The sequence below is a fragment of the Pithys albifrons genome, chromosome 11 (genome assembly GCF_047495875.1).
Source record: "Pithys albifrons albifrons isolate INPA30051 chromosome 11, PitAlb_v1, whole genome shotgun sequence".
In the NCBI taxonomy this organism is placed as follows: domain Eukaryota; kingdom Metazoa; phylum Chordata; class Aves; order Passeriformes; family Thamnophilidae; genus Pithys; species Pithys albifrons.
Window position 1 is genome coordinate 15,364,010 of NC_092468.1, and position 25,772 is coordinate 15,389,781.

At 44.1% G+C, this 25,772-nt stretch overlaps 2 protein-coding genes across 3 annotated transcripts; one reads left to right on the forward strand and one right to left on the reverse strand.

The window, feature by feature from the left end:
- Positions 1-1,126: 1,126 nt before the first annotated feature.
- Positions 1,127-24,937, reverse strand: CLDN16 (claudin 16). Of its 2 annotated transcripts, none has more exons than XM_071566682.1 (6): positions 24,668-24,937; positions 19,913-20,015; positions 19,521-19,685; positions 18,232-18,423; positions 17,742-17,888; positions 1,127-1,190 (listed from the first exon to the last, which is right to left on the reverse strand). In XM_071566682.1, the coding sequence occupies exons 1-5, from the start codon at positions 24,779-24,781 to the stop codon at positions 17,749-17,751; spliced, it is 714 nt and encodes a 237-aa protein (XP_071422783.1). In that variant the 5' UTR covers positions 24,782-24,937; the 3' UTR covers positions 1,127-1,190; positions 17,742-17,748. The 2 variants fall into 2 exon arrangements, with proteins under 2 accessions (XP_071422783.1, XP_071422782.1); XM_071566681.1 differs by lacking the exon at positions 1,127-1,190 and adding an exon at positions 13,537-17,663.
- On the forward strand, positions 5,928-12,606 carry TMEM207 (transmembrane protein 207). The gene is made up of 5 exons (XM_071566683.1): positions 5,928-6,157; positions 7,960-7,997; positions 8,413-8,457; positions 8,903-9,045; positions 9,982-12,606. Exons 1-5 carry the CDS (start codon positions 6,083-6,085, stop codon positions 10,128-10,130), a joined length of 450 nt encoding a protein of 149 aa, XP_071422784.1. The 5' UTR covers positions 5,928-6,082; the 3' UTR covers positions 10,131-12,606.
- Positions 24,938-25,772: the final 835 nt, after the last annotated feature.

Consider the following 25,772-nt stretch of genomic DNA (forward strand, 5'->3'; position numbering starts at 1 on the left):
GTTGGAGGGCAGCCTGCAGATGCCATATTTCTTGAATCCATAAGTGCTGGTATCAGCCCTCACTAATTCTGGGTACACAGGTCTATGGCTGCAGCCTGTTCTGAACTGACTCTGCCTGCAAGAAAAGAGAGTCTGAAATCACTGTCCTTCCCTGGATGGAGCCCAGATGTGCTGCGGGTGCTTGGCAGTGGACAGGCTGCAGCTGAGGCCTCCAACAATTCAAAATAAAAACAGAAAGGGCAATTGGAAAGAACTCAAGGTGCAGGGTAGGATGGTAAGCAGTCAGCTAGAGATGAGTCAATAGGTATTTGGATAATTTGAGGAAGCTTTAGGCTGAAATCTTAGCAGAAGTCCCCACTTAAGGACACAGGATGTGAAGCCTTTGGTGCCTGGAGTCTGAATGTTGCAGGAGGCACCAGGAGACATGTACATGTCCCTGTGCCCATGTGGTCCCTCTTGCAGAGCTAACCCCTGGACCACAGGGTTTCTTGGTGAAGTAGCACATGTACCAGCTGATATAATGACTGGCAGAGTGGTGTATTTCAGCACTCATTGCTAAATGGTTCTGTCTGGAAAACTGACTTGAAAATATGTTTCAGGATGTGCCAGATAGCCTAATGCTAATTTCTCAGCCAAAACCTCCCATGTGGTGTCCAATGTGATATCAGTAACTCAAAGGCAGGGGAAAAATGAAGCTTTCAAGCAATTTATTCGCCTTTTGTCTTTTTATATCCAGCAGCTAAGTAAATTACAGGGATTAAAATACTAAAGGATTTTATTTTTTTAACTGTAATTTTTTTAGCTCCTGGCAACAGAATAACAAAAAAAAAAAAAAAAAAGAAATTACAAAAAAGTATTAACAGCCAACTGTAATTTCTAATGATTAAAATACACATACAATTTTAACTGATTAGAGGTAAGAGGACCTGTTTGAGCACAAAGAAACAGCAGCAAGCTTCAGGGTTCAAGTAGTTGTAATCAGCTTCAATTTCACATTAGAAAACCAAAAGGGAAAAAATTCTGCTGATGATTACTTTGTATTGCTGGTATGCTTCATCTTTCTCTTTATTCAAGCTGCTTTTAATTTTATCAGCTTTATCCTTAATTCTGCTTTTCTGTTCCTCAAGTCCCAAGGGTTATCCAGCCCTTTGAACTGATTTCTGACATCTCTGTGGGAGGTCCAGTGGTATCTAGAGAGATTGTGAGATGAAAGGTCTCTTAAGCTCTTTTTTTCAGGTGGGCTGTAATACACAGAAGTTCATAGGTATTTGGGAAGTCAATGATAGGGCTGGGAATTATCTCATGTACTTATATCTAAGCCAGAAATAAAAGAAGCCCAACTACCATTTATTCCTTAGATAAAGTAGATCTTAAAATATAGTTCTGAGCTCTGAATTCTCCCATTAAACCAAATAACTGCTAGGCTTAGCCCAAAAATCCTGTTATTTTGGCACATTCCTTTTTAGGATCCAACTTTAGTTTTTTGAAAACCCTCAACTTACAGGGGAAAGAAAAAACCCTTACTTCTCTACATTCTTTCAACTTCCTCCTACCCCACCACAACACAGCTCTCGGGAAAACACTACACACTGATTTCTATATTTAATGATGAGAGCAGTACTGAAGTCATCAGCATACACAAGATGCTTGCTAGAAAGATGCACTTCCAAAAGTTGCTGTGATTCCAGAATGAGAAAGCTCCTACCTAATTCCTTTCATATGAGCTTAATATTTCAGTTGCCACTATTTATTTCAAATGTTCATTACAGGGTGGGAACAGCAGTATTTGGACAATTCACAGCAATTTCTCAAAACTCTTCAGTGGACCTTATGCTTTGGATATTTTTAAAGTTTTGACTTCCCATGAATGTATAAACACCTATGTACTGAAGACAGTTTTCTGTAGTTCTCAGTCTGGGATATGCATGCATGTATAGGAGAAATCTCTTACAAATGGCTAACCTAAAGTAGATTCCTTTCTGACAGGCAAAGGACTTCAGCCTTTCTCTGCTGGATTTTTCCTACTGATACACCAAAACAGACGAAAGGGCTCTCTGGACCATCCAAACCTATGAGGTAGCTGCAGTTGCCTCAGATCTGAGGGGTGACCTCTGAAGCCTTGCTTCTGGGGAGGATGCAGTAGAACAATGTTATCCTTGTTTGCATTCATTTAAATCAGTGCCCGAGACTTTCCTTCCTCCTGTGCAGCACGTCCCCCACACAGGCTCACAAAGGGCCGTATTCATCAGTGAGCAGCAACTCATATAATCCTTTTGAAATACAACGGGCTGTGCCAGCTCTACCAGGGCTTGTTTTAAAGTGTTCATCCTTCCTTACTCACTCTAGCCTGAGGTCATGTTAACTGACTCCTGGGCATGTGGATGGGTTTGAGGATCTAAGGACCAACTGGGATGGTTCCATGGGGGGAAAGGGCTCCCTGGGTCAGCAAGTCCTGTTAAAAGTGGTTACATCTCCTGTGGGAGCTCAAAGACTTGCATCCCAGGAGCCATTTGGTTTCATGCCCACACTCTTCCCACGGACAAGCTGCTGCTAAACCTCACTGCTCCGGATGGTGAACCTTCTTTGCATTTCCAGCCTCAATTTATTCATGGCTCCCATTTGTTTCTGTGCCAGCATCGGCCATTAGCTCAAATAGCTCTCCCCAGCACAAGATTTAGTCATCTCAGTGTGTGTGCATGGGGAGTGAGCAGCTCCTTGCAGCTTTTGTTTAGTGAGGATGACACCGAAGATGCTTTAGTTCTCCTGTTGCAGAGAGGCAATGCTCAGTCCTCAGTCCTCCCTGTTATCCTGCTTTTCTCTTGGGCTAAACTGAATTTACACACCTTGAGTCTTCCCAAGACAGGCCAGAAGGGATGATGGCAGCCTGGCTGAGCCTAGGTGCCAAGGATGCAGCTGAGACTGCCATGGTGGTGAAGTCAAGTAGGGAGGGGAGAGATCCCAGTTGCCTTGAACTGGAAGAGGAATTCCTAGTGGTGGTGATGTGAAAACACTGCAGCATAAAAAATCCAACGCATGCTTAGTTAACTCTTGTCGATATACCTTAATGTAGAGAGCAGGGCTGCCCTGCTGTTCCTTGTCTGCTTTCCACATCACATCTCTGCACATTCTCCATTCTGTTTCATGTCCTTCTCTGTGTCTGTCCCCCCTCTCCTCCTACCACTATCCTTTTTTGCTTTCTGAAAAAATCTTTTGCAGTCTCATTCTGGACTGTACTGGGAGGCTGGTCATAGCTTGGGAAGGTGATTGCTTTCCCCAAAGTCATCACCAGCAGCCACCAAATGCTCTGAAGGCAGCTAAGGAAGAGCTTTGAACAGGTTTAAACCGCTAGTTGTGCTTGCAGGCTGCCAGGGGCTCTGTGAGGGCTCCTGTTTGCCAATGAATTGCCTCCCACTCTCACCAAAATCCAGTGGGTCCCAGTGCATTTCCTCAAACTTTGACTTAGTCCAAAAGTATGTCTGAAATGAATTGTGTGATTCTCAAGCAAGCAAAGGCTATCACTTCTAATGCACATAAATACAAGTTGGAGCTCAGCTCCTGAAATTCAGACCCCTAATCCAACCTTGACCCTGTCAGACTTGACAAGGTAAATCAGCTACTCCAAAATTCCTTCTGTCTCCCAATCTTGCATCCCCTCTTATGCCTTTCATGAAGCACAGCAAGAGCCTCCCCCAGTGGAGGTGACAACTCTAAAAGTCACCCTTTGGATGATCCTAGAACTGCACATCTTTCTCCCGTTGAAAGGAGTGGTCACATTAAGCAAAGAGATAATGGACAGTCATAAATTGCTGTATGTTACAGTAGTCCCCGTTGCTGCCTGGGAGATGCATTTGTCACCTAGCAACGACATAAGGTGATGAGGAAATAACAGAATGTTAATGTAATGGCCACGAGTTAAAACCTATCAGGGAGCAGCCTACCAAGTCCACAGATGAAGTGGATATAAATGAGGAGGGAAGAATTACTAAACTTTTCATCCAGTGAGCAGTAGAGAAAGGAGGAGAGGTTATCTTTATGCATGTATGTCTATATGTGTGCATATATCTCCTCATGGGGAGATGAAAAAAGCCTAGAAAAAATTCCTCAGACTGCAGCTAGACCTTGGAGACAGAGCTACCCCAAGGTGAGTCTCTCAGTTTTGCAAAACCCCAAAGGCAGTGGTGCCGCAGCAGGCAGGGAGTGGCAGGAAAGGTCACAGCCCCCTGTGAATTTCAGTGCAGAGCTCCTCTGGGATCTTAGTGACCAGTTCTGACTGCCTTAGAGCAAGTGCTGGGGCTCTTTACGACATTCATGTATTCAAGCTGCTCAGCTGATCAGGAAGAGTTTTCCTGCTGAAGCAGCAGCTCTTTTCAATATTGGGATCACGCCTGAAGCAAAAGACTGGGCTATTCACAGACCTCCTTTAAGCCTACTCTCTCCTCTTGACATCATTACAGAGAATTCAGGGACAGGCTTCATAAATTGCCATCATCATTTGAAACCTCTGTATTGGACCAACCAGCAGAAAACATCAAAGTTTGCCTTGAGGCCAGGAAGCTGAGCAGTGGCATAATTCAATCCTTTCCCTTTTCTTCTAGAAATAGCCCCAGAACAGATGCTATGTATTATTTTTCAGTACTGGGAGCTCAATGAGGTACCTGCCCCCCAAAATACTGGGGATGATCCATTTGGTAGCTCTGAATTGGAAGTACCCTGGGTACTGGTGCTAGGGAAGTAATTGTGAGAGGAAGAAATCTGAAATTAGTTCAATGATGGATGATCTCTTTGAAGCCTGAAATTGTAAGAGTTACACAGTTCCCAGCAAGGCTGTGCACATTTTTATACTGGAGGAGCTTTTTCTTTTAAGGAAACAGCTAAGAAATTGGTTTGGCAATGTACTGTTGAACAACACTGAAAAGGATTGGTCCGAAGCAGGACAACATGTTCAGAAAATTGATATCACATCATGAGATGCTTTCTCAGAGGACATTCTTTCAGAGGCTCGCCTCTCATTAATACTGAGCTGAAAGTCAGCATTTAGGAACACCAGGGCTTGGCATGGGTTTATGCAAAACTTGAACATAAATTACAAACTGAATTGAGTATGTATATCACAGCTGGTTAGACTTCTTGACCTTTTAGCTGAAGCAAAGACACAGAGGTACATCTCAAGAGCAGCTCAGCTTTGTCAATCATTATGGAAGTAATGGCATCACAACATAATGCTTAACTCTGGAGTGACGACTAAACATATTCATGGCAACACCCTTTGTGTTAAATCTGGAAGAACTGTAGTTAATGGTGCATTTCAGCCACGGGCTGTAAACTCCAGTGACAACCTATTACTGACTGCTGAACAAACCAGGATTGTCTGTTCTGAGGGGATGAGAGCTATGGTGCAAACCCCCTCCTATCCTTGTGTAACCACATCAGCTGAATATATCTATAGGAATCTAATCAGTCCTTATGAAAAGACCAATGCATGATGAAATTGTGTCCCTTGTGAGACTCATTGGGGAGGTTCTGCTTTTTCAGCTGTGTTTTCCTAGCAAACCAAACCCTTGCAGCTGTGTAAGAGCAGTAAGGGTGCTGGTGGTGGTTGCCTCAGACTGGGAAGGGTTTACTTCATCCTTGGTGCACATCTGAGGTGGTAGACATGGGACATGATTGGAAGTAGCTGTGCTTTTTCTGTAATGCCAGTATTCCAGCTGAAGGCAGCATGTAATAAAAGTTGTAAGGACTCCAGTGACTCTTTATTTGTAGCAGATCCTGGTAAATGCAGCTATGGGTTAATATGGAACTAAGCTTCAGCAGCAGGAATTTGTGAACAGCTATGAAAATACTGAAACAACTGCAAGGTGCTGACCTTAAACTAGTGTTCCTTTAACTGGTAGTAGCTGTTTGTGTCCATGCAAACCCAAATTCGCTCCCTGGTTAGCGGTAATTTCTGAAGCTCAGGAAGCAATTGGGTAACGTATTCTCTGGCTGGAGGCACCATGTGCTCAGAGAAGTTTTAAAGGCACCAGATTACAGAGAGTAAAACACTGCTGCAAACAAAGTTCTTCCAAAGTTTCTTGCACTAGTAATGTGGAGATCTGAAGCTTTGAGTTTCACTTCATGGGTCACAGGAACTGGAGTTCTGTGTTTAACCTTCTTCCAGGTAACCAAACCCTTCACTAGGACCAAGCTGATTTTAGGGATTTTGTGGGTGGAATAGTTCAACTTTTATGGAATGTACTTTTCTTTGTGAAGGGTTTTTTTGAGGATCTGATGAATGTGGGGAAGATTTAATGCTCACAACAATTCCAATTAATGCAGAGAAAACATGACTGCCTTAATCTTTTATTCTGTCTATGGCTATTGAAGTGGAAGAGCTTGGGGCTTCAGCAGCATGGGTGGGTGTTTGGCTGCTCTGACAGATTACTGCCTCAGAGCAGATGCACTTTGCTGCAGTTTAACTACGCTAAGGTGTTCTGCTGAGGTAGTTTGAAGGGTGATAAAAGAGAGTCCAGAGGATGTCATCCAGCCATGAAGAATACTCAGGGTACATATAATCATAGCAATCAGCTACCTGCTTTTGACCTGTTATTTTAATAATCAGCTGAAGTGCAAAAAAAAAAAAAAAAAAGAATTAAAATATTCTGCACCAGGGTGCATGTGTGACATGGCAAATTAGCTCAGTTTTAAAAGGACACATCTGGAAGAGCTGAAGCTTCTGTCTTTTTCTCTATTCCTCATTTGTGTTTCAACCACTCATGAAATGTCATAGCTAGAACTTTGTATGGAAGACTTACTATGCCTAAAGATCTCTGGTGAAACTAGGGAGGGAAAGGCAGCGTGCACACAGGATCAGACCCATTCGAGAGATTTGTGGGGGGATTTCTTGCTGTTTACAGTGGCACAAGCTTTGCATAACAAAATTACTACACAGAAATCCTGTTAATTAGAAATGTAAAATGAGATCTCTCAATTATACATATTTGATACAAATTTATAATTCAGAACTGAGCTTTCCAGTTAGACTCACAGAAAGTCAGAAATCTCTACATGTTTTGGATATACACAGAGGGAAATCCAAACTAATGATTTACAAATTACATTCTAACACTTTTTTCCAATAAATAAATCTAAATTTTTCTATCTTGTTCATTCTGCTTCCCAGTGTTATTGCACTTTTATACCTGATCTGATCTTTTTTGTAGCAATGTTGAGCAACTGTTACACTTAACACCAGTCAGCCAAAAACTCTATTGAATTCTACTATTCAATTATACTGATGGACCACTCTTGTTACTTTTTTCCCAGATAATCTGAAATCGAGGCTAAGATCAACAAGGCTTGTAAAAATAAACTTGCTTGATCAGAGAGTAGAAAATACACCTGAAAAACAAGTTTCAGGTTCACATATTTGCAATACCTGAAACCTGACTCTGGGAATGATGCACCACTGTTATCTGAAAACAAGAAAATGCTGGGTACAGCATGTCTGGTCAAAACAGCTCCAATTTACAGGTGCATTCACAATTTGCTGCTGGAAAATGAACCACAGATCAAGAATTTGGTCATGGGACATTTTAAGAAGACGTTTCTGAATAGCAAAGCCCAGTTCAGTAAATGGATCTCTAATTCCAGCGGGTTCTTCCCTGCTCTTGTTTTTCCCTCTTTCACATCAAAAGGAATGCTTTCTCCTTGGCCTAACTTTCATCTGCAAACTATTGAATTTACTGAGCTCTCAGAGAGGTTATCTGCTGGTTTCAATATGAGCTGGCTCAGAGCAGAGACCCACAGAGGCAAGAGCTCAGCCCTAGGATTCCTAGGGAGAGGTCTGGTTTTCAACCCTGCAGGACCAGCACCTTTATGGCTCTTTCTCTCTGACTTCCCACTGTAAGAACAATAATTATACTGTCAGGTTGTGAAAAACAGCACATATCTGCCCTCTCTAATTTACATGTGTGTTTTCAGTTAGCAGATTCTGAGTCGAACTGTGAGCTTGGCGAGAGGTGAGTGTGGCTTCATTCTCTCACTCGCGGCTGCCCTCATCCCGGGCTCGTTCAGGGATGCTGTGTTCCTGTCTGGCACACCAGCACAGCAGACGAATGAGGACTTTAAGTAAAGGGACATTTAGAGGGATTTTTCTAAATAGGAAGTGGAGGCTGGCAACCTTTCGGGTTTTCAGCAAGAATGCTGGTGGCAGGTGCCAATGTTGAAAGACAAACCAGTTTTACTCCTCTTGGTACATCATCTGCATCTGCTCCCATCTGCATAGAGAAAATTTTAATAGGGCTCCCCTGACGGAGCAAAACTTCTCAATCTTCTACTTGCTGATGATGCTTTTCTTTGTGTTGGTACATGTGTCGGAGTGGGTACAGTTCTCTCACACTGGACTGAAAGTCCCTTTTATTTTTCCCTTTTTAGGTGCATTGGACAGAGCAATGAAAATTTGAGCAGCTGGTATGTGTGGTAAGTTTCAGAACTGCTTTAGAGGGAAAACACTGGCAAATAATATTCTTTGATGGATATATAGAGAAAGGCACTAAAAGAGATTGATAGCTAGAGATCATTGCTCCTGGGCTGTCCCTGTGTTCCGTCTTTACAAACTAATGGGAATCATTTATCCATATCCTTTTTGCTGTGTACTGACAACTGAGCTGGGAAAAAAGGATGGATGATTTCAGGGAGAAATGTTTGAATTTCCAGCCAGCACTTGTTGCTGAGCACTCAGGCCTGAGACATAGGTTTCTGAAGACTTTGATCATGTCCGGTATGCTGGTGGGGAAACTGCAACATTTAATGGCTATTTGCAAAAGATGTTAATGAATATGTTAATTTGAAGACATGCAGCCATCTGTTGGTGCTGCCCACAGATGGTAATGGTACTGTTCCTCCCCTGCTGCCTCTGCCTTAGGTTCCTGATGTTGTTTTGCCTGGCATTGCTCCTGTTCTGTGGGATCTGCTGCTGCCTGAAGTGCTGGATGAAACAGAGGAGCTGCCTCTCCCACCAGGGCACCCTGGCCGTCTTTGCCCTCAGCAGCTCAGATACATTTTGTGGTTAGTCCTGTCCCTTTCTGCTGCAAGGTTCTGCAGGCCCTGGTTGGCTTTCTGTGGACCATCCATAACACAGTAAGAGATGTCCAGGCTTGAGTGGGAGCTGGGCCGTGTTTCTGGGGAACAGTGGGGTGCCTGGTTCAGGCATCTTCAGGACATGTTTCAGGCTATGGACTGGAAGGCTGAAGCCACATCCACTTTTCCCCAGTCACACATTCAGCTGAACTTGGTGCTGTCCCAGTGTATCCATGTGTCCCAAAGGTGCATACCTGGAGCTTGGCCAGGCTGACACTGGAGTTGTGTGGGATTTTCTCCTCAGTGCTGGGCACAGTGAGACCCAACATTCAGACATAGGCACTGAGGTCAGGCAGCCCTTTCCAGCATGTGTCCTGCATTTCTCATTCAGGCAAGATTGCACTGGTCTAACTTGAGCCACCCTAGTAGGCAGCTGAACTGGCTGATACACCCTGGGATCTGTCAAATGTTTGTCCTGGTAGATGCTATTCATTGTGGTAGCCACCCTCAGCATTCCCCCAGGAGCACCCAGACTGTTGAGGACTGAGCTATAGTGACTATGTGTAGCACCCATAACTGACCAGGAGTATGGTCAGCAGCAGCATCAGAAAAATAAATATAATTCTGTCTTTAGGCTAAGCCCTTCGCAGAGAATGTATTGAATGTACTACCTGCTTTCTGGGTGGTCATGGACAGTGTCTCCACAGGGAGGACCCATCCCAAACCCACCCATATTCCTCTGTCCTGACTTCTTATATCTGGAGTTTGTGGTGAAAGGCTTTATGATGCTACACCCAAAAAATTACATCCGTGCCTTTCTTGTTTCCAAGTGGTTTGGCAGCTCCTCCCAGACTCACCCTCTCACCCCGACACCTGCTCTTCATGTCTGTCTGCTGTATGATTTTGACTTTGCTTTTTCCCCAGCAAGTGAAGCATCTCAGTGCCCGTTCTCTGGATCTTTGAGCCCCTGCATGACTGTGGAGACGTCCACTTCTTCTGACCTACAGCTCAGCCTTGGGGGAAGTGAATTGCCTCCATCCTATGAGGAGGTTATGAAGGAAAACAATCTCTAGACACCACATGTCCTTCAGTGATTCCATGTGGCTCTTCAAAGATCTTCCATCATGCTACAGGAGTGTGAGATCAAATCAGCCCTTTCCACAGGTTAGCCGAAAGACTGAAAAGCAGCACATATTTCATCTGAACCTAGAAAAGGAGACTAAATACAACAGAATAAATGCCAAAAGCATCTGTTGGATCTGTCATAGGAGCTCAGCTTGACATTTTGATGGCTCTGGATTTCAAACAGCTTCCTCAAAGACCTGTCTGTATTTGGGGTTTCTGGCTCAACCTCCAGATTTATCTCTCTCGGGCTGCTTGAGCTGGTGCAAGCCCATGTGTTTTAGGACCAAATGTTGATAAATGACTTGATAGTTGCTTCTCAGGCTTGGGCTGCCTCCTTCACTCTGTGCAGTGCCAAGAAACACCCTTTGGCAAAGTCATGTTGTTCTAATACATTGAAATGCAATCATGCCACTCTGTGATGAAGGATCGTTTGCCACATTTAAAATATTTAGCACAGCATATCAGATTTGTCTAGTGAAATAAGGCAGCAAAGTTATGGCCAGGGAAGAGAAAACAAGAAACAGGGATTATGAGTAGTAGCAGCGGCAAGAGTTGGCTACAGAGCACAGAAAAAAAAAGTGAGTTTGCTCATCTGAGCTGTTCTTAGTTTCATGGTAGCTGTCCTCAGCTACTCTTGCCTAGCATTGCAGACCAACAGGCTTTGAATTACTCAGGACACATGTGGAATTCACCCCTGAAATTAATTAGGACATGAATTAGGGGCTTAGGTATTTAATACCTAATAGAAATCTATTAGGATAAAGAATGTCATTTTCTTTGAGGTGATCACTGCAGACAGGATGGAAAAATACTTTAAGAAGCCAACCAGACTGCCTTATGCCCAAGCAGGATTACCTCTACATAAGTCATTCCTAGGAGGTATTAGTCTAACTAGTTCTCAAATTACTGAGGAAAGATGCTGAATTTCCCCTTTAGCTAGATTCCAGATGAAAGCAAAGATTTGTTTGACATGGGCAGGCTGAATTCCAGCTGCCTGACCTCTCTGCCTCTGCTCTCTCAGTGGCAAAGGCAGACGACCCCTCTTGTTGCAAAAGTTAGGTGCAACATCATGTACTGCTTGTCCATGGAGCCATGAGTTCACAGGCAAATTGGGCAGCTGGGTCCATCTTGGATTAGTACCCCAAAAGATTAATGGATGCCCACAGACTGGCATGGAGCAACTCCCTACCTGTAGAGCAAGGATAGTACCAGTTCCCATGCTCAGGAAGGAAACTGAGTAGATAAATTTACTCAGAGATATGAAGTGCTCACATAGTCTCATAATGATTCTATGTTATATATGTTTGCTAAATAAATAATTACAGCATATTTTGAGAGAAAATTCCTTGCCAGCACTACTGCAAATTTTCTCTCTAAAATCTTATTTTAGAAGCAGCTTTAATGTTTGACTCTTGTGTGAAAGGAAATTAATGTTGCTGTAGCCAAATGAAAGTTTGTGCCAGCAGGCTAAAATATTACTGGTTTTATTAATAAGGAAAATTAGCAAGTACAGACTGAGCCAGGGGAGAAGTCAAGGAACTCCTGAGTGTCCTTTTCCTGGCTGAAGTTAGTGAGAATTGCAGGTAATCAGCACCTCTCAGGATCAGACCTTTTATATATGTAACTGCTTTCACTACTCAACCCTTTCAATTTACTCCCTGAAGCATGAGATTTGATTATGTTTGTCACTTCAGCTTGCATAGCCTGTTAGTGGGCATTAAATCAGCCGTCACTTGCTTCCCACCTACACACTGCATTTGCTTCGGTGACCCCTTCATGTCAGTGAACTCCACAGGTTGTCTGCATTGTGTGCTGCATAAAACATTACCACCTCCTGCTTATTAATTGCTTGGCTCTAAATAAATTGCTGCTTTTATTTTCATTGAATGTCACCTTCTAACCAGGTGGGTAGAGAGGCTAACAAGCAAGGACTGCTCTGGTTTCAATGCCTCCATAGCTCTGCATCTTTTACAAGGACCAGTCATTCCCGAGGCCATAAATCCTTCCCCAGCCACCCAACAGAGGGCAAGCGAGAAACATTTGTGGAAACAGGTTTGTTTCCCGGCTACTAGTGTGCATTCAAGTGTTGAGGTGTTTTAATTATGCATCAAAGGAATCAAATTATTCCATTACAATTGTGACAAGTGTCTTATAGTAAAATAAGCTAATGGCTGACAGAAAATCAGCCTCCACCTGGAATCACTAACATGGGAAAACCTGTGTGTTGTGGTACCTGTGCAACATGACAGGAGTCACAGGAGCTCCCCAAAACTGCTGAAGGCTAGGGGGCATCTACAAAAAAGTGTAGGGTTGCTATGGGGTGGACATAAACTAACCTTGCTGCTGGCTTAAGGTGGAGGAGAGTACCCCAAAGAAGGGCTCAGTGGACAGTTCCCTGGTCCTTGCTTCCTGATCATTGAAATGATCAGGAAGAGAATGTGTTCCTTCCTTGTACAAATGTATTTGGGGTGCCCTCACGGACCAATCCTTCCCTATGAAAGCTGCTTCTCTCAGCTTGCCCCCTTACTCATGGGTGCTCCAGCAGAATGCACAAGGTTTCTTCAGACCTGTGTTCCCATTCTTATAAAAGCAGAGATTTTGCCTGGTAATTTATGTTTTTGTAAGCACTCATCCCTTAATGAGGGCAGTTAATGAAGTTCGGCTGATGTATCCAGAACTGTGAGGAAAGATGAGCAATTCCCTTATAATTTGTCACCTTAGGAATAGGGTCCACTTTGGAAAGCACTTGTTCTGCTGCAACTCTCCAGCTGCCACTCATCCTCTGACTTATACTTCCTGCCAACTTTGAGAAGAAATGGCAAACGACTCTAAAAAACTAGAAAACAGTAGAAGGCAGATGTATTTGTGCAGAAGCTTATTGTCGGCAAGCCTTGAGAGGGGAAAATGGGAGCAGTGCAGAGGAGCTAATTGCTTGGTGACCATCTGGAAGCAAAAGACAAAAGGAATGTGGTGAGGCACATGGCTGGACTTTCACCTCTGCACATTAAGAGTCATAAACCTCTGCACATAAAGTCATAAACTGGCTCTCAGGCTAAATAGAACAAATCCAAAAGCAGCTGAGCCATAACAGGGCATCAGTCTGGAATGCCAAGAGAGTCACACATGAAAGAATGGAAAATAATTCATATGCTCATTAATCTATTGGTTTCTTGGGGGTTTTTGTCATCTAAGGATTCTGCATCATGGTTTTAAGACTTTTGCGCAGGGAGGATAAGGACAGGGCCAGGGACAGATGCTGGCTCTCTTCTGGTCACTAGATGGCACAGTTCTGGCTGTTGCCTTCCTAGCTCAAGGGCATCTTACAGCAGAAACCCGGGACCTACTGGGAGAAAATTGTTCTCTGCTCCCTGTAACAGAATTGGACAGGGTATTTCGGTCATTAATCACTTGCCCACAATATCTAACAGGCGATCAAGAGCAAACTGTAGGAGTCCAGCCCCAGCTGAGACAGAAAACCTCACTTTCTTGCTGGAATTTTACTTTTCTCTCTTGGAAAGTTTATAAAATTACTTTAAGTAGATGTGTCTAAGCTGAGATAAAGTCTATGGCTGTCAAAGAGCCATTGCTGTAGGTGCACATTGGTGTCCGAGGTCTGTAGCTACCAGCAGGGGTCTGGACAGCCTCCAAAATCACTTCTCCTTACCCAAGGGCTCATTCTGTTTGTGCTGCTGCCTTCTGTGTGTCCTTGCAGCAGAGCAGTGATTTCCCTCACAAAAGTCAAAGCAGGTCACTTGGCAAAACACCTTTCTGGGCAATACTTGGATGTGCATTAGAGAGGCACAACACTCAAAGGCAATGACTTTTATTATATCTCACTGATGTTACTATATGTAAGAAAAGCAGAATTCTGAACATTCCTGTCTACTGGAAATAATTGTTCAGATCTACTAAATTCACAACAAAATCACATGGCAATGTTTGTGAATAGCAGGAAATCCATATCTTGGGAAACATTCATGCAGCTGAAGTAGGAGATAGCCTAGTTCACAAGGTCACAATAAGAGTGAGCCTAATTACAGCCAGAGTTATTAAAAGACCTTATGAGCCAAACTGATTGAGGCAGTGAGAGGAAGCAATGCTGGATGCAGAAAAGGACAGCCATTGCAGATGTCATTGCTTTATTATCTGTCTCACTTCTCTGTATCCAAATGGGAAATCAATGCCTATATGTGAAGCATGAAATCAACTTAGCAAAGAGCTTACCTACAACATTTCACTGTCTTCCATAACCTTCAATCAACTGGATCCCTGGCAGACTGCACCAATCTGCATGTTGCCAGTAAAGAGGACAGCAGGGCACCCCAGTTCAAGGAGACACCCTGGGGCAGGTACAGCAGGGAGGAAAGGTGCAAGTCCCAGCTCTCAGCTAAGTCCCTGACTCTCCCTGTGCCCTGGGAAATGAAGACTGAGATGTCCAAACACATAAAAATACTCCTTGGAAGTTAGTGAAAATCTGGAGAAACCTAAAAAGCTGTTGAAACTGAAGGATTAAATGTTGGGCCTCAGCTGGAAATTGCAATTGAGCAAAAAGCCTTGGTGAGCCATCAGTGGCCATCAGGAAGGGAAAACCCAGTCTACTGTCATTCCTAGTCAACTACTGTTGAATGGAATGTAGGTTGGTATTAAGGAAATACCTTAATAACTGAGCTCACCTGTATGTCTTTAGCCCTAGGGACTGGTTGTGATTTTGAAAGAAAAAATATTCCTGTGTGCTTTCTGGGAGGTTTCTTGCTAATAAATAAACAACTAAACTAAAATGGATATGCATGGTGGCATGGTAATGAGCTAATGAGGAGTGAATCCTGCAATCATGAAACCAGTGTGAGTATTAAATCAAACAGGTATTAACAATTAAATATTAACAGCTGATCAAAACATCAAATAGACCGTCAGCAGAATCTGAATAATGAAGCAGTGTAGCACTGGGCTGATGAAGGCATAGGCATTCAACCCCGAAGTGCCCACTGAGTCACTGCCTGGTGCAGCCCACACGTTGCAAGTCACAAAACAGCTCCCTCCACTTTAAATCAAGATGAAGACCTTTAGGACAAAGGCCCAGAATTCTCCTCAACTACTGAACAGGAGAAATCAATGTCCTGAGATCTCAAATTACATCTACATTTCTCCTTTGCTAAAAAAGGAATAAATCTTTGCAGCAAGAAAAAATCTTCATGCTCAGATAAAACTATTGAAAACAGCAACAAGAGGCTGGCAGGTGTCCCTGAGTATTTATGGGGAGGAATAATGTGCTGGCTGTACAAGCTGGGAAGGTTTTGATTGAGGATTTTGGTCCAACTGATGATGTCCTGCCCAGGAGCATGTCTGTGCTGGGTGAGTTGGGCTGAGGATGCTTGTGGCACTGCAGCATCTCTCCTCCCTCAGGGAGGTTGAGGGAGCATTTTCCTTTCTGGGCAGGAGGAGGGATGTGGGCAGTGGAGCAGTCACTGAGCACAGCTCTGCCTTTAGGGTTTGTTCATCCTCTATCTCCTTCCGAGTGTGTTCCTGAAGGAGAAGGGGAACAGAGGCACAGCCCAGGACCCAGACCCAAAAACGTTCCCAGAGCTTCCCTGCCCAGGCAGAGCATATCAGCAGCGTCAGCTCTCCTGTCCCCAAATCCCACTGCAAACACATTTCTGACATGACTGTGAAAAAGTTAAAAAAAATCCAAACAAGCTCTTGGATGCAGCTTCCTGCAATAACAGCCAGAAATTCCTGTCACCTTCCGATCTCTTTGTGCATTCTTGGTATAATCTCTGAGTTCATCACATCACTCATAACTCTTGTATTCCTTGTTTCCCAGGACGTTGTAAAAAAGCCTCCATCACTTCCCCTACTGTGTTTACATCTGTTCAATACAGCTCATCTGCTGGCAATAACCTGCTTTATGTTGGACTAGCATAAACATCTGCCAACCACAGCAGCATGAACTCTGTAGGCACTAACCTCCCTCGCCTGGGCAGCAGTGCTGCCTCTAGGGCTCTTGCTGAGGTGGCTACGTTATGATTTGAGCTTTGTGGAGCTGCTTGAGCCTGTGGTAGAGCCATACAGACCTGATGTTGTCCTATCTGTTCCAGGGCCTGAGTTCTTCTTCACTAGGAGCCACGTAAGGATTGGGTTATATTTTAACAATGCTGATTAGTTCTGTGCTGTAGCACAAGATGCTGCTTCCAGGATAAACCATCAGAGGACTCAGCCCTTCATTTTCCATCACAGGGGCTATCAGAGGTGTTATTTGGAACACAGCCCACTCCACTCCCAGCTACCCCATCTCTCTCTGGCCCACATAACCTAAGGTTTCACTTCATACTGTCTGGGAGAAAACCCAGTCTCCCCACCAAGCAGTCCATGAAGGAAGCCTGCCCCTGGTGGTGCCTCAGTACCTTCAGATGTGCACACCCTGCTGAAGCTCCACGGTTGTTTCTCTACTGCCTCACAGCAGACATACCTCTGTGCTGAAAGCCTTTTCTCAACCTCTAGTGCCCATGAGATTATGTTGTGGTGCCCATCGTACTGAATTTGGACAGTTCCTACCAACCCTGAAAAATACTTCTGTCTCAACTTCTCTTTCCATTAAAGGCATGGAAGAACTTGCACATCCATCTTTAGGGGACATATTAAACTACACTGGGTTTTTTCTCACCCACTGTAGTGAAGACCTGGCTGATGCTCCAGCCTCATCCAAACTATGGCAGCATGGATTGCAGTAGGAGACAGCAGTCCTGAACTGGATTTAAATATCTTTTGATAGAAAGGGACAATATATTTTACTATAACTTATCCTAGTTTCTAGCTAATATAGACATATTGTCATGGACAAGGTAAGATTTTGGATCTTCACTCACTTTGTCCAAGCAGTGTTTTTACTAAGCAGAATGCAGCTGGCAATCTCCAGATCTCAGTGAGTTTAGAGCATTTGTAATGTACGTTTTAACACTGACTGAGAAGGATTCTATTTTTCAGGGAAGAATGCATCTGGATTTGCAGTGTTTTCTCAGTGCAGAGGCTCATGGACCAAAGAGAGGGTCAGACATTTAACACAGCTCTTATCTTCTGAAGAACTCTCCAGCTGCCTGTAAGAGAGGCAGACCCCCATGCTGGGTGCACAGGGTCCAAATGTTGGCCAGTCAGTCCCTCTCTTTGCCAGTATTTTCTGCTATGTACACTCTGTTGACATGTTGCTAGACATGGAACAGATCCATCTTGCCGTCTGAGGATCTTCATGTAGAACACCGTGGTCTGATTCGGGAATGGATGATTTATCTCACTTGTACCAATAGTGTTGAGACAGATCCTGAAGAGCTTCTGTTGGTTATTCCGGTCCATGCAAGCAGCCTCAGCACTCAAGACAACAGGATTCCCTAAAGCAAGATCTTCTCAGAGGTTACTTTCTTGAAGGAAGGCTTTTTTGAAGCTCTCATAATGCAAACATCGTATCATACAGTAGATCCTTGAAACTGCATCTGTATCAAAACCAGAGGAGCTTGGGTCTCTGTGCAATCCACTATAAATAAAAGCAGAACTCTTTCTGGAGCACTTACCTCCTCCTTACACTCTCGTGTCCACAGCATACATTTTGGCAGTGGCTGTTTGTGAAGATGGCAAATGCACATTTGTTACAACAGTTGCAGCTGAAGAATAGCCTTTCCTCAAGGAGTAAGCAGGATGGAGTCTTCCAGAGCTGGTCTCTGTGAGGCACAGGGAAAGAAATAGGAACTGCTAATGTGTGCTTGGTGACTTTCGGCTGCAAAGCTTCATAATTCAGAGAAAGTTGCATTCTAATATATGACATAATAACAACACATTTTATGTTGTGCTTACACTTCAGCTCCTACCTGAAGACCTTGGTTTGCTTTCTAGAGCTTCCTAACTACAACTATTCCCATTTTACAGCCAAAAATATTGCTACTGGGGACAAGTAATGATCCCAAAGGACGTCCCTGAAGGACTTTCCCCACCCTGTGCACCTGTAGCACACCTAGAGTGATGACTCTCTCTGAACTGTGCTTCAGCCATGCCATGCTTCCTCACCTCTAAAGAGATACATGCAGCAGGTGAGCAGGGACCCGGATAAGAAACAGCCAAGTGACCCTGCCATGCCAAGCCAGCACGACCAGCCAAACTTGTACTGAATGCCCAGAAACACGTTGTGGAAGACCAGAGAGGAGCGCTCCACGTAGACATCAACAGCGTACCACACTGAGCCAGTAATGCCTGGGAGACCTGCAGGACAGGAGCGAGGTGCCACACAGAGTTCTCAGATGGACCACGAGGAGACAACAAACATAAAATCTGAACCTACACCTGCTGTCTGCTGGGCTAGACTTCAGGATAGAAAGACCTTCCTCCAATGGCAGGTTTTAGCCCCTGTTGAGCCTCAGCCTTTAGTGGATTCACCCTGGCTCCTGCTGACACCAGCCGCAGTGCCGTCAGGCAGAGGCTGCACCTCACAACTTGGCACTACACACACCACCAGTGCCAGCTGGCAGCACTCAGGTTTCTGCAGCAAAAGGCAGAAAGCTCCCTTCTCAGCTTGTTTACCAACTTCTTGTAAAGTTGCTTCCGGAGTTTAATTTTCTAATCTGTTCTGATTTTCAGAATATTGATGTTGTTTTTCACACAGACTTTGAGAATTGAGTGGAAGATGTTTAAAAGAACCTCTCAAAGTGTTTTACATGTGCTCCCAGTGGCCAGGGCGAGTTATGAATTAAATCTGCTTATGCTGAAGGAGAGGTAGCTGCTTGATATTGGCATGAAGTCAAATGAAATTATTTGGTACCCAGTCGGATATTTAATTTTGCATTTAAAATTCTCCCACTAGCTGTAACAGCAAAGCACCTCAGCCAGTCAGGTATTTATCACCTAGGAGAGACAGACATATTATTATCCTTTTATTAGACATCAGCTGCAGAGATCTGGGGCTAAGTGACTTGCCCAAGGTCACACAGTCTGTGACTGAGCCAGGAACCAAACCAGCATGCCAGAACTGTCTAGCCCTTCAGCAATTAGCTGTCTTTGATTTATCAACAAGGCCAACTGCTTCACAGTAAAACAACAGTAAATGGAGATCAGTCAACTCAAGAGTCAAGTCACCTGGTCAATACATGAAGTGAAAGCAGATAAACTCCACTATGTGCTGTTAGGGGCAGGTGGTGAACAGAGCAAGTTATATGGTACAAATAAATCAAAAAAAGATTCCTCACCTATGTTTACCATACAGAAAATCACCAGCCTCTCTTCCCAAAATAAGAGAAGGCTTTAGTACTTCCCAACTTTTTTAAAGGATTTTCTGCAGAATGAGGGGCACAGTGGGGGAATACCTGCAATGAGAAGCATAACTCCAGACACCAGGCAGATGCGCAGCTTGATGAGTGGCTCATCCGGAAGGAATTTCACACAGTCCAATCCCAGGACAAGGAAGAGAAATCCAAATCCTGCCAGGATATCTGCTGTGATCATCATGGCTCGGGTCAGCACTAGCTTTACTGCAGGACAAAAGCAGAGGAATAGAAATGTAGGGGGTAATGGGGTCAGATCCCACAGGAACATTTTTTTTCTGGGATGAGGCTTTCCCCATCTTGCCCTGGGAGTAATACCTCACTAAGGAAAGAAACATGCCTTTAATGATCTGTCACTGTGTAGAACAGATACTCTTTCAGTCTACACTCAGGTGTCCCCACCACCTGCAGAAACATCTTTGACTCTTACGTACCAGAGTGCTCAGCATAGATGGAGTCGTACTCATCACAGGTTTGGATCCCATCAAAAACATTTGTGACACATTCCCACCATAAGCCACGGCATTTTGTACTCACCTGTGGATTAAGAAGATAAAAATTAAACATTCACCAACACAACAGATGGTCACTTTAGCCCTTCAACAGAAATCCTGGTCCAGTTACATCAATGGCAAACCAGAGTGTTCAGCCTGAAAAAGAGAGAAAATAACAGGATAGAGAAAAAGACAGTATTACAATGTTTTATGTGTACCTACGAATGTGTTTACCCTAGAGGAAAAGAAACTCAGACTAGACATTAGGGAAAAAAACCCCAAACCTTGCCTATTGGTAAACATAAAAATTCTGAAGAAAATTTCTGGGAAGAGCTGGTGGGTGGCTGACCAGAGAGATCCAAGAGCAAGTTTGATCACTCCTTGCCAAGTGCTTGTCTAGTCTGATCTGGGCGGGGCTATGGACCAGATGACCTGAGAATTTGTTGCCCATGCTTCCCTTACACCATTCTCTTGATAAGAAGGAGCAGCTCAGAGAGTGGGAAAGGAGTTCAAAGTAGAGGTGTGGATGTGAGTCCCTCTGCAGACACCTGTGGAGTGCTGCCTCCAAATGACTCATCTGTAAACACTGGCTGGAAAATGAGAGGCAGCCAGTGCTGGTCCTGGCCCTGGGGCTCCAGGTGTGCTGCCAGCTATGGGACCACGCGTGCCCAAGCCACAGTCATCACTGAGACATTCAGATTGGGGTAGACATTGCAGTAGCATCATCACTAATAGTCTCCACTGTCCTGAAGCTGTAGATACCATTCCCAGCCCAGCCTTCCATAAATCACTTTAATACAGGAGGTATTTTCATTACCATTGCAAATATGGCAACAAGTACCTCTAAAACATTCCTGGAATTGCTCATACAAGGAGCAGAGCTAATGCTGGTGCAGCTTTGGACTCCAGCCTGCCCACTGCTGCCAGCACCACCTGCTGCAGTTAATGGAAGGAGAAACTTCCATCAAATGAGTTTCATGCAGGGGAAGGAGACCAGGCTTGCTTGGATGATGCAATAAATTAATTTTTCTTGCACCGTGTAAATCACAAAGCAGATAATAACATATCTCAACCACTTAATAAAGTCTAATTCAGGATGTATTGAAGTCTGTAGCCAACTGCAATATTTTCTCCCTAATACAATGTCTGAGCCAAAGAGTTCAACTCCTCTGTGATACTGCTCTGTGCATCAAAGGTAAGTAAAAATGACTCGCTACTTCAGACTGGCAAAAGACATACTATTTATATCTGAATGAAAACAAACTACACATTTCGGTTCATGAAGATGAAAAGTACTTAAAATTTCTGAGAATTTCAGGGCATGATTAATGAAAAATGTCACAAAAAACTGAGAAGCAGTGGCAAAAAAACCTGATTTCATTGATTCTGTGTTCTTCAAGAGAACAGTATCATGTTAAACAATTTGCCATATTCACATTAGATGTGTTTAAACTGTGGCACTCAATGCAGCTGCAGCTCCTCTCCTGTCTTAACTCACTACTGTTCAGGCTGTGCTTCAAATTAGGATATTTTTATTAAATTACATTTTGTTCCACTTACATTCATATAATTTGATGTTCATCCCAAACCACCATAGGCTTATTCATGCTACTTTGTATTCAGCTAATAATACTAGTTACTTCCTCACCTGCTCACGTTAGTATTGTTTTTTCAAATCTTACAAGCAGCATATTCCTCTAAATTACTTATAAAGAAACTAACAGGATTTCAAGCTTTGTCAGCCTCCAAGCAAAACAGAGATCTTAAGGCACAACAATTATGATCATGGTCTAGCTTGTGAAATAACCCCCTTCCCAGACTAACAAAACTTGATGTTTTGCATTTGTTGGGATGTTTCAGCTGTCACCTACCCCTGCTAGCACCGAGCATGGGCAAAGTAGAATCAGCCCAGCTACATGCAGCCTGAGAGCATCCAGGGGTAAATGTCTCATTGCCTAGCGCAGGAGGGATGGGAACAGATGTTGGAGTGGGAACCTGTGGCTGCCCTGAGCCACTGCTGAGCTAGTCTGGTTTCTGTTATCTGCCTTGTAACTTCCCTGACCAGCTTTTTCTCCTCTCTGGTTTTTTTTTTTTTTTTGTGTACCATTGGTCCTTCTGGTTGTAATCTGCACCCAAACCACTGCTGGGCATTTCCCTTCATGCTGACAGCACAGATCTTCAGGCACATGGAAACTCGCTACTGTAAAGGGGAGAGGGGCCAGGGCTGGATGGGGCATCATGTGGGGTTATGGATTTCTCAGTCCCATGGCTAGACCCATGAACCATGTTGGAACCACTAATTCCCCACCACCTCTCGCCCTCGATAGCAAATCTGCTCCAGCTTCCCTGGGGCCAGCCAAGGACTCCCTGAGCAGTTAAACATCACAGCGAAGCATCTCATCTCCCACTCTGATTACGAAATACATTGCCACGACCTGCTTTCCCTAACACAAGTATGCATGTAAAACATGAATGGCATAATTACTGTAATATATATAATTACATCCTATTCATAATGTATAATTAATATTAAAATAATTCTCACACAAAAAAAATTACAGAACAAGCACACACTCCTCCTTCTGGGGAAAGTGGAGAAGACAAACATGTGAACAATGTTAGTCACAATGTTTCACCACACTGTGAGAAGGTGCCAACATATGACGATTACAAGCCCAGCTCAAGAGTAAAATAGGCAGCATTTAACAGTAGTAGTAATATTTATAATCCACCTGTAACAGGGAGGGACCGTGTACACAATACAATGCTCATTGGGAAACAGATTATGGGCTTTTTCCAGTACAAACTACTGGAAAAATTTACCCAGCCTTGTCTTGATGCTTCACAGGGAGTCACCAGCTTAAACCACTTTCTGTGTGGCTGTAACCTGTTGTTTCTGAAGGGGAGGCTGCCTGTGGTTTCTGGTCGGGGCAACTGCAGCCCCTCTGGAGGTGGCTGCTCCCGGTGCTCCCTGGACTCTTCCTCCCAGGTTGTTCCTCTCCAGTGGGACCACAGTGAGAGCTTCATCCTTCCCACCTGCTGGGGACCAGGGTCAAAGACAAGGAACCAGCCAAGAACCAGCAGCTACAGCCGCTGGAGGATGGACTTCCCTTCTCCTGGAGTTTTACCCTTTTTCCAGCTGAAAACAGGAGCCATTGTGTACTCCGTGGCCTTTCTGACCATGGACAGTCTACCTGCATTCCCCTATTTTGAGAGGCAGTGAGTCATTTAGAGTCTTTAAGAGATCAGTGGTCAGGTATTAAGGCTGGGGGCATTTTGCTCCATTATTTAGTATTCACACTCAGAACAGGAATGTGAGAATAGTGGCTGCTAATAACCAAACTGGGTGTTAATGGAGCACTTCGGACGGCCCATCAGCAGGTGCCTTTGTGCCAAGAAGACAAGGTTACACAGCCTCAGGGTAGCAGACCGGTTCTTTCCTGGACTCACTTTGCTCGGTAGCTGGGTTTCCCTCTTCTGATTTTCCTCACAGTCAGATTCTCTTGGCTTTTTCGAACACACTGCTATCTTCATCTGACCACAGACAATTCACATCTACCTGAGAGGAATCGGAAGTAGCTCCCAAATGAAAAGTGATATCCTATCCAGCATCACCGGGTACACACTATTTTGCCTGTAAAGAGGTTCACTGAGCAGACATGCTGACCATCAGCAATTGCACTGCATTGGATCTGTGACCACCTCAGCATCTACAACCACCTTTCAGGGTGGGACTCAAAGTCAGATTACCAAGATTTATTGTGGAATAGAGGGGGAAAAAAAAAAAGAAGTGTTTTTCTTGGAATCAGTTTTATCCTTCTTTCCGTGGATAATTCACCACTTCAAGTGATGTGTCTAAACGCTGCATTGCAACCACTGACTACAGAGGGGCTCTTCTGGTTTCCTATGCTGAATACAAGATAGAAAGTTTCATCCTGATATATTCAACCAAACTTTTTGTCTTGGAAAGTGTTTCATCTTCACTGCATAAAGTATCCAATTTGCCATAGAGTAAATCGCCACACTGCGGAAGTGCAGCCCTTAAATGTACAGAAATAGATGGCTGTGCTGGGAAGAAAACTACAAGTTTGCCTTACTGAGTGACAGAGAAACAGTGATGATTTTGGGCCTGGAGTCTTTGGGGTACACCTTGCATGTAAGCAGCAATCATCTCCCTTGTGCGCAATTTACTTTTGCCTACACCTTTCTCTAAGATGAGAGTGCTATTGTCCACATAAGTTAAAGAAGATACTGAGACTCCATGGTCCCCTTAAATTTCTGCTAGTCCTGTAGCTCAGTGGCTATTAAGAAAAAGACAAAGAGCACAGCTGTATACAGTGGATGTTTCCACCAGGAAGTCTGACTGACAGAACTAGAAACATCTCCAAAATATTCATGCAGGCTGAAGGCACAGGATAACTGTGTTCAAGTTCATATGCATTTAAACCTAGAGCCTGTAGACTTTTCCTGAACTTATTAAGTGAAAGCAAAGTCTGGATAACAAAGTCTAGTAAAGAGAATTACACAAAATACCACTTTTCTTCCGCTCTTGCCACAGTAATTAATTTAGTTTTCATCCACTTTCATCCGGTACAACAGGGGAAAAGTACATGAGAGTGGAACAATGACACCAGGAACCAAACTCTCTAGGACATACTGGTTTTGGTGATCAGGCTCTCCTCACCCTACTCTTACCTCCAAGGAGTCATCAGCGTTAACCATCCAGCAGTCTGTCCAGGTAGATGTTATTAAAAACCCAGCAGAGAAAAAAGCAAAAAAACAGCCCACATATTGGAGGAAAAACCTCATTCCAGCAGGTCCTCAGTACATCCAGGGGAGTGAGAACAGCAGTGCCCAGCCTTGTTCTTAAAGCTGTGGTGGAGACAGACCCTTAGCATCCCAGGTCACCACCACCCTCCCAGTGACCATGAATAGCAGGACCTTCTCACTTGTGCCAACACTATCCTTTAGTGGTGGCTGCAGTAGCAGCACTCAGCTGCCACGGGGTCGGGAGGAGGGTGAGAGCGCCCACAGGAGCTGCTGCAGCCAATCCGCCCTGCATCATTACAGCTCTTGTCATGCCTGACTGAAGAGAAATGGGGTTGCGCAGAAGAGACATGCAGGCAACTGGAACCCAGGACTTGCAGGGAAAGCAGGTGTCATGACAGGTTTTGTCAAAATAGGGAATAGAAAAAAGAATCAAATTCTTCAAAGCAGAAATTTTGAGCACTGCTTGGGGACACACAGGACTCTCACATGCACACACATGTTTATTCCTGCTTTTTGGTTCATGCCATAGCAGGAAGCAATTATAAAGGGTCTTGGTGTAGATCCCAGGTTGTTTGGTTACCCTGTTGGTCTCTGATGTAGTGATGATCTAGGTCAGTGCAGAAATGTTACTAGAAGTGAAGAGAAAAGGTAGCAGTCCTGGGCCTTCAGAGCCAACACCAACCACCCTCCCAGCTCAGACACTGAGCTCTGTGTTCTGCATTTGAGTCAAATCTCAATACTTCTGATACCGTGAGCTTCACTTTGTTCATAGCATCAGAACAGGTCCCATGTGCAAACCTTTACATTTTCAAGCCAGTGTCAGTCTGGAAGATATTGCCTGGTTGAATTTTTCCTGCTTGCTTAGTGTGATTGCAACCTTCCTGTTTTCCTGTGAGACTCCCCTGGTGAGCAGAGGTCATACAGGCTACCAGGGGCAGAAGGTCAGGCCCTCTGAAAGGAGCTTCTCAATGTCTCCTCTCACTTAGTGCTAAGAAACCCATCAGGACTCCAGAGCATTCTGGTATCCTTT